At 42.0% G+C, this 14,938-nt stretch overlaps 1 protein-coding gene across 4 annotated transcripts in view; it reads left to right on the forward strand.

Annotated features, from left to right (window-relative positions):
- Nucleotides 1–14,938, forward strand: part of MAEA (macrophage erythroblast attacher, E3 ubiquitin ligase) — a 133,273-nt gene that overhangs the window by 17,963 nt on the left and 100,372 nt on the right. For 3 of the 4 annotated variants that reach the window (XM_074992311.1, XM_074992309.1, XM_074992310.1), the window contains exon 2: nt 13,937–14,119. In XM_074992311.1, the coding sequence (XP_074848412.1) occupies nt 14,012–14,119 (108 nt within the window). In that variant the 5' untranslated portion in view covers nt 13,937–14,011. Of the gene's footprint in view, nt 1–2,240; nt 2,260–13,936; nt 14,120–14,938 lie in introns of those variants that run through there. The other variant, XM_074992312.1, reaches the window with a different exon arrangement.

A 14,938-nucleotide genomic window follows, 5' to 3' on the forward strand; every position in this document is an offset into this window, starting at 1 on the left:
ATGACACGCTTATGTAGAAGAAATTAAACACCAGGTTACAAAATGGGGAGAGCTGGCTTGGCAAGTAGTACTGCAGAAAAGGATCTGGAGGTTGCTATAGTGGTTCACAAATTAACTCCTACATTATTCAATGTGAAGCAGTTGTTAAGAAGACTTGTTATTCCAGGGAGCAAGACATGAGAAGGAATTGTCTTCTGTTTCGCACTAGTGAAGCCTAACATGGAATACAGTGTCCAGTTCTGGGCACCACACTTTAGGATAGAGGTGGAAAAATCAGAGAGTCCAGAAGAGAGCAGTAACAGATTTAAAAGTTTAGAAAACTTTATCCATCAGGTTTTGTTTCTGTTTTAAAGCAGGCATGTTAAGTGAGGGGGAAAAGAAGGCTTATTAGGTCTCCCATCAGCCTTCAAATGTGTTAAGGGCTGACCAATTGTTTTCCATATCTGCTGAAGACAAGCTGATCGCTTCTTTTCCTAATTTACAGCAAGGCAGATTTTAAATTAGATATTACGAAAATTATTCTATAGGGATAGTTGAGGACTGGAAAAGGGTTTTGGGGGATTCCACAACCTCCTCTTCATTAAGAAAGGTTAAGAGAAGTATGTGTCACCCATAGTGTAGGTATACTTGGTCTTGCCTCAGTGTGGGGATTTGATGATGGCTTGAGGTCCCTTCCAGCCCTACAAGTCCATGATTCCATGATTTGCTGAAGGTCAGACAGGAAGTCTACTTAAGCCAGGCATTCTAACTGACTCTTGACAGTAAGTGACCTTTGATGTTACTTTTGTGTTCAAATACATAGAAGGGAAAAAGCTGTCTAGTGGAATCTTGCTTTTGAAAGAGAGAGTCAAAGATAGCAGATACAAAAGAGTGAGGTGGAAGTGACAGTTCCTACTATGTTTCTAATATATGTCCCTGCACAAATCCCAAATGATTCAGTTAGCTTACATAAGGATGCAAAAGAACATTATACAACAGCAAAACGAGACGGATGTTGGCTGAATTTTGTAAATGAGAAATTTGCATGGCTATACATAGGGGCTATACATTTTCATTAATTCTCTTTAACTTTTTCTGTGGGAAAGCTAAATCCCTAAAAATCTATATTTAACTTGGTTCTTTTGAACAAGTTGTAAGTTAAGTGAACTGTGTCAAAATGTTCTACAGTCTGTGGAAGTGTTGAAATAGTGTATAGTATTCTGAGCAGTAATGAATGTAAGAATCAACTGGTGAACTTTTTATTTTTATATATCTTTCCATGTCAAGTTCAGAGCAACTAAAATGAATAAAAATTGTATTAAAGTGAAGTAGTGTCATGACATTAGAAAGATAATGCTGACATATCTGTAATTGAGAGAAGTTCATGTTTTGTACAACATTTTTTTTCCACTGACAAATACAAGTCAAATGTTCCTGAATATTGCATAATTTTAGGAAGAATCTCACACCTACTACACAGACTTAGAAACCTAACTTTACTGCTCAGTCCAATTTTGAACTTTGGCTGTTAATTCTTGATAGGAACACGTGAGAAATAAAAATTTAAACCCAACCATTGGTCGTAGGCCTCTCATTTATTTGTTAGCCTTTTATTAAGGGCAGGCCAGCAACACCAGGAAAACTTATTAATGCTGCAGAGGAAAATAGCGCATCAAGGTTTAGTGGGCTAATAGCAGGGCTTAGAATCGGAAGAACTGGGGTCTGCCAATCAGTGGAAATGCAAATTATTCAGACAACCCATATGTGAGTTACAGGTAATGCCAGCTCAACTCTGTGAAGTACTCTGAGATGGACCGATAAAGAGCTCTAGCATACAATCAGGTTTTTTTGCTTTAATCCTACACAAAAATGCTTCACTTATTGCTAGTCCACAAAGGAATCTAGTCTTGTACAGAATGTTACTCTATTTGAAGAATAAAACAGAGTTCAGAACTGTTTTACATATCCTGTCCAAGTGTGTGGACATTATCTATTATTTAAAAAAAGAGATCTTGGTGCTCAGAGGTGTGTCCTGGGGGATTGACTTTGATTTAAGGACACTTTTTCTTGTAAGTTTTCCTAAATATTTTAATTGTAAACAAACATGTTCCCTGCTGCTGCTCCTTTCCTCTTACGTACAACAGTCCTAGTTTACTTACCCTTCCATGTTTCTGGTTTGGGGACTGTCTCATGACTGGCATATTTTACTTTGTTTTTCTCTTCTTAGTTGCCCAGGATAATTTAACTCTGCCATATCGTAATAGACAAAAGGGTGTGGTGGTATGTACATGCCTTTTTCTTTTTCTTTTGATTTGATTTTGATTGAATTTAGCTTACTTTGAATGAAAAGCTCGTAATGATGCCTAATACAGAAGCATAGGTCAAAACATGGCCAGCTAACAGCTCAGGCACAGTAGCCTGTGTGCTTGTAGTGCTTTGAATCTGTAATGCAAACAGATGGGGAAAAAAATTGTCATGTCAAAACAGGGCCTTAGATGCAATTTATATTTTAATCCCCTTTGTGCTCACTGCATAACTGGTTTGTGATAATGACTGTAGTAGTCACAATTTGCAGATTTTATTAGCTTTAATACTACTACTACTAAAACTAGTGTTTGTATAGCACTAGCACCCAAAGGCCCAAATTAGGATCAAGGACTCCTTTTGTCAAGAAGCACAAGAAGGCATGATGCTTAGCTCAAAGAAACCAAAATTTATCCCTTATCATTTTTATACAATTCTTTAATCACTGCATAAGATGGCTGGGCTAATCTGCTGTGACCCAAATTTAGTGAGAGGACACGTGCAACTGCAATCTGCTAGTCCAATTTTTGTTTCTCTCTACAATTTATCTAACTGTAATAAAATCCTAGATGTGCAGGACTGGAAGGGACTCTAAGAGTTCATCTTATCCATCCCTGCCTATAGAGAATCAGGAATAAGTATACATAGAGTCCTAGCTGAGGGTTTCTCAAGCTTTTTCGTTGAGCTCCTATTAAAAATGCTCCAGAAACTCTAAGGCCATCATGGGCTGTGACACTTTTTCTGCCTATCTTGAAAAAAAAAAATTGTATTAAATAGATTGGGACTGACATACCCTTTCCCCCCAACCCCCCCCCCAACAGGTTTTAGTTTATTCTCTGAATTTTGTTGTCAGTGCTGATCAATGATTTTGTCAAGATACATGGGTATCTCTGACAAGCACACATACATTTCATTGTCCGTGTTCAACCTGGTTTGATACTTTTTTTATTGATGTCATGCTGAAAATCCATCTTTGCGTAAGTAGTTGGTACTACTTAGGCTTAAAACTTTCCGCACTGCAAAAGAAGCAGTGATGTATTCATGGCAACGTTCACACACCAGAATGTCTCCAGTGGCATTTCTTTGAACCTGGTTCTGAGGAAACTGTCTGACAAAATGTCAATAATCTCTTCTCACAATTTTGATAGAATATCGGTTGGAAGTTTAGCTTCAGTATTCTCAATAAAAGGTTTTGTAGGCCGTCTACATGCATGTAGCAGCTTGCTGCTGTTATGCTGGTTTTTCTGAACCCAGGAAGTTTAAGCAGACTGGTCAGATCCTTTGCCAGCTCAGGTTTAATTATGTCAAAGTTGCTGATTCATTCCTGAATGAAAGATTTCAAAAATATCTAGGCAGCTTGTGCACCGCAGGATGAATTAGAGAGCTGGTCTAAATGTACTTTGATATGTTTTCTGTTTTTGTAAGAGGGTGGAGGCAAGTCTCTACTGCAGCTCCTGGCTTTATCTAAGGATTGTTTTGAGATAAGTGGACACAGTTTTGTGATGTTGTCACTTTTGTTATAGGCTGTACAGGAAGGCTACAGGTAATAGCAACAACAGAGACCCTGAATTGTTTCAACAGCAGTTTCAGGCAGATAACTGTGCATCAAGTTGTATTTGAAATACTCTCTTCCGCAATAAAGGGCTCAAAACATAGCCTTCGTTACAAATGAAAAGCAAGTTTAAATGCTTCAAACACAGCTCTCCCCTCCGCATGCAGCCTACCAACAGCAGAGAACTTTCTCTTTTCTACGGTGGTTAAATTCTCTTTAAGTGAAACTGTCCTGGAACACAACCGTGGAGAGGTGGGGCAGAATAGTTGGGAAGGGCAGTTTTTCATTTCTGTGCTTAAGAGATGTCTAGGTCATCGATCTACAACAGGAGTGGCCAACCCACGGCTCCCAAGCCGCATTCGGCTTCTCCTTGGAGCTGGAGCCACATGCCAGGAGTGCTGTCCACCTCTCTGCGTATTTGCCCCAGCACTTGGTGGGTGAAGCACATGGTGTTGGTGGCTCCGATGAGTTTCAGGCATTGAGTTAGTGGGGAGAATGGGGGTGTCTGGCTCTCAGGGAGGGGGAGGACATTGAATTAGAGTGTGGAGGGGGCTAGAGGTGCCGGGCTCTGGGGAAAGGGGAGGGTACTGAGGTAGAACGTGGAGGTGGACTGGGGGTGCCTGGCTCTGGAAGAGGGAGGACATTGAATTAGAGTGTGGAGCAGGCTGGGGGCACGTGGCTCTGGGGGAGGAGGGCACTGAGTTAGAGCAGGGGGGCTGGGGATGTCTGGCTCTGGAGGAGGGATGAGGGTTTGGGTTAGAGTGGTGAGCTGAGGGTGCCTGGCTGTGTGGGGGAGAGGCATTGAGCCACATATTATTTATATAGATAAAAACAAATATATAATATGTGGCTCTTTGCACACTGTGTCTCTTAGCCCCTAACTCGTTGGCCACCCCAATCTACAGTGTGTTTCATTTCCCAGATGGATTGGGTAGAGAAATGCTACACCCAGTGTCTAGATGAAATTGTAGCTTGGATGACAGCTTTCTGGTTCTGATTCAGGCCAGATATGAAGACTGGGGGAAGAAGCTTGATGATGTGGCTGAACTCTGCATATGTCCATGCTCGCCAGAGTGCACAATGTATGAAATGGTCACATTGGTTGAGGGTGGGGGTAGGTCCTAAGGTGCTCAAGTAGAAGCTGAGGCCAACCACTTTTTTCCATTTAGATCTGGCAAGATGATCGTGACCTTGCGCTCTGTGGCAGGGTTCACCTTGATTTTTTTTTTCCAGGCCTTTCTTATCTCCAGAATGGGGTGTCATAATTTTCTGTGTGGTTACACTTTGAGGTCATCCAGAAGCTGAAACCAGTGAAGAATGAAACAACTTAAATGTTGAGTGGAGCTGCAGGTTAGTCTAGTGCAGGGTTCCCAAACTTTATATAGTTGGAACCCAGTTTTTTTCAGTACCCTTTTTGTGGCCCAAAAATATAAACACATTATTTTTATATATATATATATGTTCACCGTTTATTATGTATTAATAATAATAGTACATAATAATATACATCTTGATATAAAATACTTAAGTGCCTAACTTGTTACCTTAACTGTGGGAAAATATGAAATGTACCAAATTAATATGCTCGTGTGTGATAATCTGTATATTTTCTAAGGACTGGCATTCCCCCACCTCCCCCAAGATCAGTACTGGGCCACAGACCACACTTGGGGAAGCGGTGGTCTAGTGCACTGCACAGGCATCTAGTAACATCCCCTGTGGGATTCAAGTTGTTGGTTTTAGACCTGATTACTTGACAGCATATGCATACTGCCAGAGTTCAGGTCAGTGGAAGCATCTGAGCTAGCTCCTACACCAGCTCGTTTGTAAACAAGGAAGCTGCTGGCATAGTATTCCCTTTGAGGGCATATTGTATCATGGAACTCTGTTTCCTCGCTAGGTGTGGCAGGTGGACATCCACACCTTTCCTCTGCTCTCTCTATGCACTCTTGGGGACATTCAGTTGTCAAACACCAAAGTGTAGTTCATTTGCATTTGTTCTTTCCACCACCTTATAGGTGTGTACATCATAAATATTTACGCTTTCCATTTCCCCAAGCTCTCTGGTTGTGCTGGGGAAGAAAGCTCTATCTAGAGATCCTTCCTAGTTCTTGCTCTTCTGGACTGTCTCTCTTCCCTTTCCTTTATTCCTGTGCCACCTTATTTCTTCTGTGTTAATGAGCCAGTTTACTAATTATTATTCCCCTGGCCCATTCTAATCTAGCGGTCTCAGGTCCACTCTGGGTGGAATTATTTTGATGTTTAAGTAACCAGATTGCTGACTCAGCTGTTGGTTTCCAGCACCTTGTCATACTGAACTAGAGCTCAAGTTTTTTTAAACCTTCCAAGACATGCTGTAAAGCCCATCTCTTTTCATCCTTCAAGACTTCAGGGAAATGGATAGTTCAGTAGTTTGAGCATTGGCTTGCTGAACCCAAGGCTGTGAGCTCAGTCCTTGAGGAGGCCATTCTAGGGGTCTGGGGCAAATAGATTTAAAAAAACAATCTGTCAGGGGTGGTCCTTGGCCCTGCCAAGAGGGCAGGGGACTGGACTCAGTGACCGTCCCGTTCTATGAGATGTGTGTCTCCATATATTATTTATGGGGAGAGAAGAAGGGGCATTGTTGGCTTTATTTATTAACCATTTTTTGCGTATGTTAATTTTGTTTGTGTTTTAACTTATGGGATAGATGATAGAGCAAGGCTGGGCAATAATTTTAGGAGACAGCCACTCCATGAATTTTGGTACAGATTATGGGCTGTCTCTGAGCTCCCTGGAAGGGTGGGACCTTGGGCAGAAGGCTTGTGTGGCTACAGAGACTGTGTATGTGAGTATGAAAGAGGACAATTTGTGTATGTATGTGTAAGAGAGAGGCTTTGTGATGCAGATTGGGTGTGAGCTGCAGTTTATATGTCACAGTGATTGTGTATGTGGCACAGACTGGGTAGATCTGACAGAGGCATAGTGTGTGTGTCTGTATTCTGGCTGCTGCTGAGTAAGCTTCCGAGAGGAGCCACCCTTTGTCACTGTAAGGGAAATTTGTCCAGCTCTTTTGTCTTTCCTGTCCGCCCACTGCCACCCCACCCCATATCTGAACTCCTGAGTGAGTTACTTACCATGCTTCAGACTGGAACAGTTCCACTGTTTCCCCCCACCCCTCTCTTTGATCCCTGCTCTACAGAGATGGGAATTGGGGCAGGAGAACATCCTGACTTCAGCACTCCCCTTTCCACTTTGCATACCCTATTAAGAGCTTCTGAAACATTTTTCCCCTGAATTTCATACCCTTCCATATATTCTTGAAATGCCAAAAAAAAACCTTGTAAAATCAACCAGGAGAGCAAATCATTGCTAAAGAAGTTCTGGGTTGTTTGTTTCGTTTAAATTCAGATTCACTATTTTATCTCAAGATTCGTATCTGATGTCTTCTTAAATTACTCCTGAAGATAAGTGAGATTCTCATCTTTTTAATGAAAGTTCGTAGCCTTCATATTTGCAGAGGACAGTTTGAAAATGTGACTGGTATGTTTTCCATAGCTCAGAAACAAGAAGGAAACTAAAGAACTTAAAATTTGGTTTTTTTAGAAAGTTTTTTGGCTTTTTCTTTTGGGGTCACTCATGATTTTTGAATAGTTAGGTTTTGGCAATAGTACTTGCTTCGAAAAGATTGTGCTGCAAAAAAAGCTCCCAAACTGTATTTTGTATAGTTAAGAGTGCAAGTAAATCAAAAATAGTTCAGCAGAATTGTTTTGGATCTTTAAAAATAACCTAACTTTTTGATGTGGTATGTACAGACCAGCTGCAGCTGAATGCACAGCATGACTTAGGGTAGAGCAGGATAGGAGGGATCCTTGCAAAGGATGCGTAATGCACTCTCCCAATCCAGATCCAGCCCTGCATCCTGAGTACTGCTTCAGTCTGCACAAGCTGCCAGAATCCTTAAGGGCTCAAAACCATAATCTGCGTGCTAGGAAGCCCGGGGAACTGTCCACAATTTCCCTGCCCCCAGCATAGAATGTGTGCCTGCCTTTGCAACTGTAATCCACGTGTCTTGTGAGTGTGGTATGCTGTCCCATCTAGTACCACTGAGACCGCTAATGGAGAAAATGTCTGCTTTTTAGCCTTTGCTGGTAGTCAGCTGGCTTTTAGCTCACGCAGTAGAGGCTCGTGCACAAAGCTCCAGAGGTCCCAGGTTTGAATTGGCCTGTTGGCAATGCACAACACCTCCACTGCCCCCTAAGTTGGCAATTCTCATTTGGGAGTCTGCTAGCCCTTTGCCTGAGACCTGGCATTACACCTCCCCATTGTGTCTGAAGCCGGGAGCAGATGCAGGGGCTCAAGCTAGTGCCCCCACCCAACATACCGCCTGAAAGCAGGGAGTAGTGTGCGACTGAAGCTAATGCCTTGGCCTCTACCTGAAGTCAAGTGCAGCATGGTGCTGAAGGTGGGCCCCCCCAGCACCTCTCCCATCAAAGCTAGAATCCACGTAGTACTGAAGCCCTGAGCCTCTTGGTTGGGGGGGGAGCGGAGGACTGGGAGTTGTGTGCCCCCACCACCCAACTGCAGTATCTTAACCAGAGTTGGGTGATCCAGCAGTAGCTCCTCCTCTCCTCCAGCCTCCCTCAGTCCCAACCTGCTGGCCATGTTGTAGTGGTAAGCCAGAGCCAGACAGTGCAAGGCAGCTGCTCCTCTGGTCAGTTGTGCCATGAAGTGGGCAGCTGTGGCATTCTCCTGTCTGCTGCTGGTGCCCAATGGTGCAGCTGCTCTTCAGCTTCTAGCTCCCTTTGACTGACTGTTCACACAGCCAGTAAGGGTTCCCTGGGTGAGAGTGAGATGAAGCCGGCTCTGGGACCAGCAAAGCTCTTGGGGCGCAGCCACTTCATAGGGAGCCCACCTGGCACATAGCCACAGGCTACTGCTCTCCTCCCTTGTGCTCTGATCTACCCTCAGGCCACCCTTTCCTGCACCATGGGGACACTTTTAGAGTTGAGTGTTCCCCACCTCCAAGTTACTTTTTTTTGTTTCATATCTCCATAACATGCAACCTCCCCCTCACCTTAGCATTGCCTCCATGGACCCTACTGTGTGGAGCTGGCGTGAGCCTCACCAGCCTTTGTCTGCTCCCTGTCCACATCCCCTCAGTAGAAATCAAACTATGCTTATGCCCCTGTCCCTCCTCAACAGCCTGGAGCACTGAGTTCCCCCAACCCACCCACCAGACCCTGCAGTTTTTATAACATGTTGCAGGGGACCACAGCAAGAAAAAGGTTAAAAACCCCTGTGCTAGGCTCTGCTTAGGTACAGCTGAACTATACAGAATCAAAACACATTAATATTAAAGCATATTTTCTCAACCACAAAATATTCTACCAAATTCAGTGATTTGTGTTAGATTTACTTGTGCCATTTATGCTGGGGTAATATAAGGAAGATATTTCACTGGGCTTTCCTCTACTGTAAATTTTAGAGACTTTGTTTGAACAAGAACTCTTCCAAAATGTTAAGAGGTAGGTCGTCAAATTCAGTATACAGCTTCCTCTTAAGTTAAAGCAAGATAAGGGTTGGGTTGTGCCGTGAAAACGGGATGTGCCTGTAATGGGATTGGCACATAAAACCATACAGAAAAGAGACAGAATCAACAAATCGAGTACGGTCCTAAAACTGACATGACTGAGGGAACGTTGAAAGAGGTTGAACCTAGATGAGCCAAAAAAGTAGGATAAAACTGGAATAGGATTGCTACTAGAAAACCTTACAGAAAAGTGATAAGACAGAAATTTGGAATAGTGCTCTGTTTTGGCACAGTTCAATCAATGGTTAAGCTTTGAAATCTAGATGAAAATATTTTTGGAAATAAAATTGACTATGGCCCTCTTTTGTTAAAACAAAGCAGAAGATAAGACTTCATAGGGATGAAGAAAAGGCATTTGGTGAAATTGCCATTTAAAAATTTTACTACAAAAATTAAATGGGCCATTTTTACTTTTTTTTTTAAGAAATATGACAAAAATTAACTTGGTAAAAATAACACTGGATTTTTGAAAAAATACAATCAGTTAAATAAAGCATGTATATTTTCCTTTTCTTCCCCCCGAGAAAGCCCCTCAGAACCTCAAGTACCTGAGTAATGCCAAGTACATGTGCTGGTTGCATAGAGACAAACAATTCCCTCATTGTATTGGCTTGAAGACTGCTTTGTGGTGTAGAATATGTGCACTTACTTATATAGTAACAATTCTTTTGTCCACAAACTGCATCTTTATTATGTAACAAAAAGTCAGTCTTGTTGCATTTTAAAGACTAACAAAATGATTTATTAGGTGAAGAACTTTTATGGGGCAGACCCACTTCTTCAGATCTGGAAATTCTGTTAAAAGTAAACGGACATTACGAGAATTTAACAGAAAAATTAAAACCATTTTGGGTTTTTTCTGACAAATCAGCTACATAGGACAGTAGGAGCAGGGGGGCAAGGAGGGGAGAAGAGAGGGAAGAAAAGTACTTACTGCAAGTGTTTTAAGTTAAGTGAGTTGCCTGAGGTCACTACAAATATCAAAGATGGGGAAGCAGTCCTTGTAATGTGTAAGGTAACTGCTGGCTTTCTTCGCTGTGCCTGTTTTAAGCTCTGTGTGAATATTTTGTTTGGCTTTTCAACATAAAAACTTATTCTGTCCTGGTCCATTGACATTTTATTTCTTAACTCCTTTCCTCCGCTAAGGATCTAAATAACCCCTCTATTCGCTTATGTGATTCACTTTAATAGGAATTACTTGAGTGTAATTATTTCATCTGTTAAGTTCTTCACAGCCCAGTGTTACAGGTTCTTAGACTGCAGTGATTCTTTAATTTTGACTGGGTTTCAAGGCCCTTGACAAATCCTGTAAATAGTGGTTGCTGTATCTGCCTGCTTTGTAGTCCAAGATGATGCTTTTGCTTTTGCTTGTTCCAGCCATCTCTCAGTGATTTTGCTGTGATATTGAGTCAAATTTACCAACATAGCTGTAGCTAGCTTCTTCAGTGCTTAATTTTTATTTAAAATGTGAGCTTCTATGTAATTATAAAAGTGTTCTTTGTAAAGTAAAACTAGTGCCAAGAATGTGGTTTCTTTTGGTTTATACCTGAAGAATGCCAGACACGATATGTGGCATGCTTTCCGCCACCCTTGAATCAAAACTAGAATGTGAAAGTTCCATTAGTGGACGTGTGCATGTAGGCATTTACAGGGTCATATCACTTCTTATTTTCAAAGTCCATAAAAGGCTCTGCATGGATGAAGTTTATAAATATGCATTAAAACTGTCATTTGTTATAAAACTGATTCAGATTTGTGACTTAAGGACCTCTTGATGCCTACTTTCAGGGGGAACACCCTTGGGTTCACTCAAAGGGATTATGTAAAGTCTCTTAGGAAGGCTTGTATCACACTGGTTATCATAATAATTGTAAAATGCATGTATGGAAAATATGTACACATGCTGAGAATCATGCTCTCTAGGCCTTATAGTTTAAAGGGAGCTTACTCAGAGGTAACATGCCTTGAGATAAATTTCTCCAGACCAGAGGTGAGACACTTATCTCCTTGGTGAACCTTTTTGTCTTGTGCGTGTCACAATAGAAGTCTGTTACATATTCCATCAAATGCTAGTGAAGAGTATGTGGAGACTGCAGAAGAAAATTAATAGGAAAGGTGAACAGAGTGGAAGGGAAATTCCGTTTTCAGGTAACGATCAAAAGTCTGGTCTGATATACATGAAAGTGCAAAGACATCCATTGGTAGCCCTTAGTGGAGAGTTGGGCAGTAATTTTTGATGCAAGGGAGGGCAGACAGTTCAAGAATTGGGAAAAGGGGTCAGAGGCTGCCCTTTTCTGTGATATTGATGGAGGGGTGCCAGGTCTGGGGTAGAATTTGAGTACAAGAGGGAGTTCTGAGCCCGAGACTGGAGTGTAGGGGGGAAATGGGTTCTGGGAGGGAGTTTAGGTACAGGAGGTGTTCTGACTTGGAGCAGGGGTGCAGGAGGGGAACACTGTGAAGGAGAGTTTGGCTGCAGGCAGGGTTTCTGACACGCAGGGATGCAGGAGGGCAAGGCGGAGAATTTGGGTTCAAGAGGGGTTTGTGGCCTAGAGAAGGAAGTTGGAATGTGGGAGCAAGTGCCAGGTGTAGGCTTTGGCTGGGAGGCACTAACCATAGGCAGTTTGCAACCAGCAGCCCAGTGGGATCCCTAGGCAGGCTCCTTGCTGCTACAGACCCACATGCTGCTCAAAACGGTGGACTATTGGGGCGGCATGTGTCTGTTCTTGGTATGCCTCTTGGGAGGGGGGCAGTGAGTCTCTGTTTGTTGCATTCGCTTATGAGAAGTGCCCCTGCAGCTCCCATGGACCAGAAACCAGATACCCCTGTTCCCTGAAGGGGCACATTCCATGAAGAGACACGCTGGCCCCAGTAGCTGGCTGCTTTGAGCAATATGTGGGGACATGGCAGCAAGGGAACCTGCTTGAAGGTACTGCTGGGCCACAGCAGGCATGATCCAAATGTTTGGCAGTGCCAATGAACTTGATCTATGAAAGGATCTTGGTCATCTCAGCTGCAAATGCTGGTGGAAAGAGATGTGGAGTAAGCTGCCATGTAGGAAAATGAGAATGTTTTATAAGTTAAATTTTGGCTTTACAAAGAATGTTTTGTTTTTATATGTATTTGTCTCTTGAATCTCTGCTTTTTGATAAACATTTTTGTTTTTGATATAAATGCATCTGAATGCTATGTGTTAATCAGAGGGGTAATCCTTAGCTGAGTCTTGTAAGTGTAACCCACACACACGTGTGGTTACATGTCCCATGTAGTGGTACCTAGACCACTTCACAGAGAATAAGTGCCCTCTACAGCCTAAGCTGAGAGCCATCTGGCCTTTAGCTTAAGCTCCAGAGGTCCCTGGTTTGAGTCTGCCTGAAGGCAGTTACATGAGCCCCTATGCACTGTTTCTTAGGGAATAAAGCCATGGTACCCAACACACTAGCCACATGGGCTATTTGGTGGGTTGAGTGTGGCCAGTTGGCTTGAACAATAAATATATTTTCAGACTAGTGTGTCTAGTTTGCTATAGCAATAGTAGCCACCACAGTGGTTACTGCTTCAGAACTGGTTGGTTGCCATGGGAATGAATAGAGGATCTGAGAGTTCTATGAATATTCTGTGGCAGGATCCCTCCATATTGATGCTCAGGGGACTTTGAGTGATGTGTGCCAGCTACTACCCTGTATGGAGAAAGGGAGGTCTGTAACTGTTGCCAGAAGCTGCTGGAGTCAGGAAGCTGATTGACAGCAGGCACAGAAAAGACTCCCTCATGCTAAGGGCAGGTAGCAGTTAAGTGCCTCACAGCTCCAAGTATCCCCCAGTATATGCTATGTTACCAACCCTATAACAGGAACTTGGCATGCACAGAAAATAGAAGAGAAACTTTTGGGAAGGAAACCAGCTCATGTTAAATTAACATTAAAAGGAGAGAGGGAATGTAACCTATTGCATTTTACTCTTCACAAGTGCTAATTTCTTTACTGAGTGAAATAACGTTGATATGACATTTAGCTTCTTTTATGCTTAGATAGTTCATAAACAGATCTTTTCTCACTTTAATCCATTATCTGAAAAATATCCAATAGACTTTGATTATCATTCATGTAGTAATTACACCAGTTGAAACTGGTAAGAGTGGCATTTTGCTATGTGCTCTACTCTCACAGTGCTTGCTCTAAAAAGGTTACAGCCCACATCAAAAACGAAACAAAGGATGGGGAAAGGAGCTGTAAATGCCATTGTTTGGATGGGAACTACACACAGACTAAGACCAGAATTTTCAAATTCACTAGTCAGTTTGGATGTGCAAGTTGAGAGAGCAGTAAGGAATCTTGTTTTCAGAGGGTGGTTGCTCAGCACTTCCTGAAACCTAGGCCCTTTGAGTTGTACCATGCTGTGCTGTCACATCAGCTGATTTATTTTTAACAAATTTGACTCAAATAACTTGTCCACTATTGCACAGAAACTCTTTAACAAAGGTATGTATTTAAGTACCTAAATTCTAACAACTTACCTAACAATTTGTATTTTAGGTACCTTACGAAACACTGAACAAACGGTTTCGAGCTGCACAGAAAAATATTGATCGAGAGACAAGCCACGTTACTATGGTTGTTGCAGAATTGGAGAAGACATTGAGCAGCTGTCCGGCTGTTGATTCAGTTGTTAGTCTCCTTGATGGAGTAGTTGAAAAGCTCAGTGTTCTGAAAAGAAAGGTAACTGGTATTTTTTACTCTTTGCTTTATCTTCTTTTCTCATTTCAAAAAATTATCTGACACTGTGTTAAGTTACCCCACACTTTCATTCATGTGTTCCAAAAATAAATTCTAATGGCACAAGAAAGCCTTGACGGTATATTGTGAAGTGAATAGCAGAAAATAATTGTATCTTGCTTCACTGTGCCTATGAAATTTGACCTTATGTTCCATGATTTAGTGTCACAGAAAATCTCTTGAAGCCATTAAGTGAGTTGGTTATATCACTCCACTTCCCAGCAGAAAGAAATCTGCATCAAATCACCACTAAAACTGTATTAATTCGCACATTTGTTGACTTACTTGTCGGAGAGGCCATGGATGGGAAGCTCATGGAAATGGAACCACACTCAGTTCTAGATTGGGTTCTTGCAGATCGCAACTTAAGCTTTTTGGCAGGATAGTGTTGAGTTTCCACAACTGTCAGTTGCACACTTCTGATGAATATTAAATTCACACATTGGAGTGGTGCCAGTAGAAATGACCAAATGAAGTTTTTTTTTAAAAAATAAAAAATAAAAAATACTTCATTGGGTATAGCTGTTGTTTTAAAAGCTCTTAGAGTACAGTGCAGCACTGTTTCAGCCTCTTCCTTTTTTGGGTTGTTGGCCCCTTTTAAGAAGAAAAAATTGTAAGTTCAAGATGTACAAAATGTACTGTATATTAAATTCCTGTTTTCCATGGGAAAGCTGCCTCTTCAGTCTGAGACCAATCAAAACTCTTGTGTTTCTATGTCAGAAATGCAGCAGAACAGTGAGAATGGGTTCCCCTTCACAGGCT

The sequence above is a fragment of the Carettochelys insculpta genome, chromosome 4, assembly GCF_033958435.1.
Source record: "Carettochelys insculpta isolate YL-2023 chromosome 4, ASM3395843v1, whole genome shotgun sequence".
In the NCBI taxonomy this organism is placed as follows: domain Eukaryota; kingdom Metazoa; phylum Chordata; order Testudines; family Carettochelyidae; genus Carettochelys; species Carettochelys insculpta.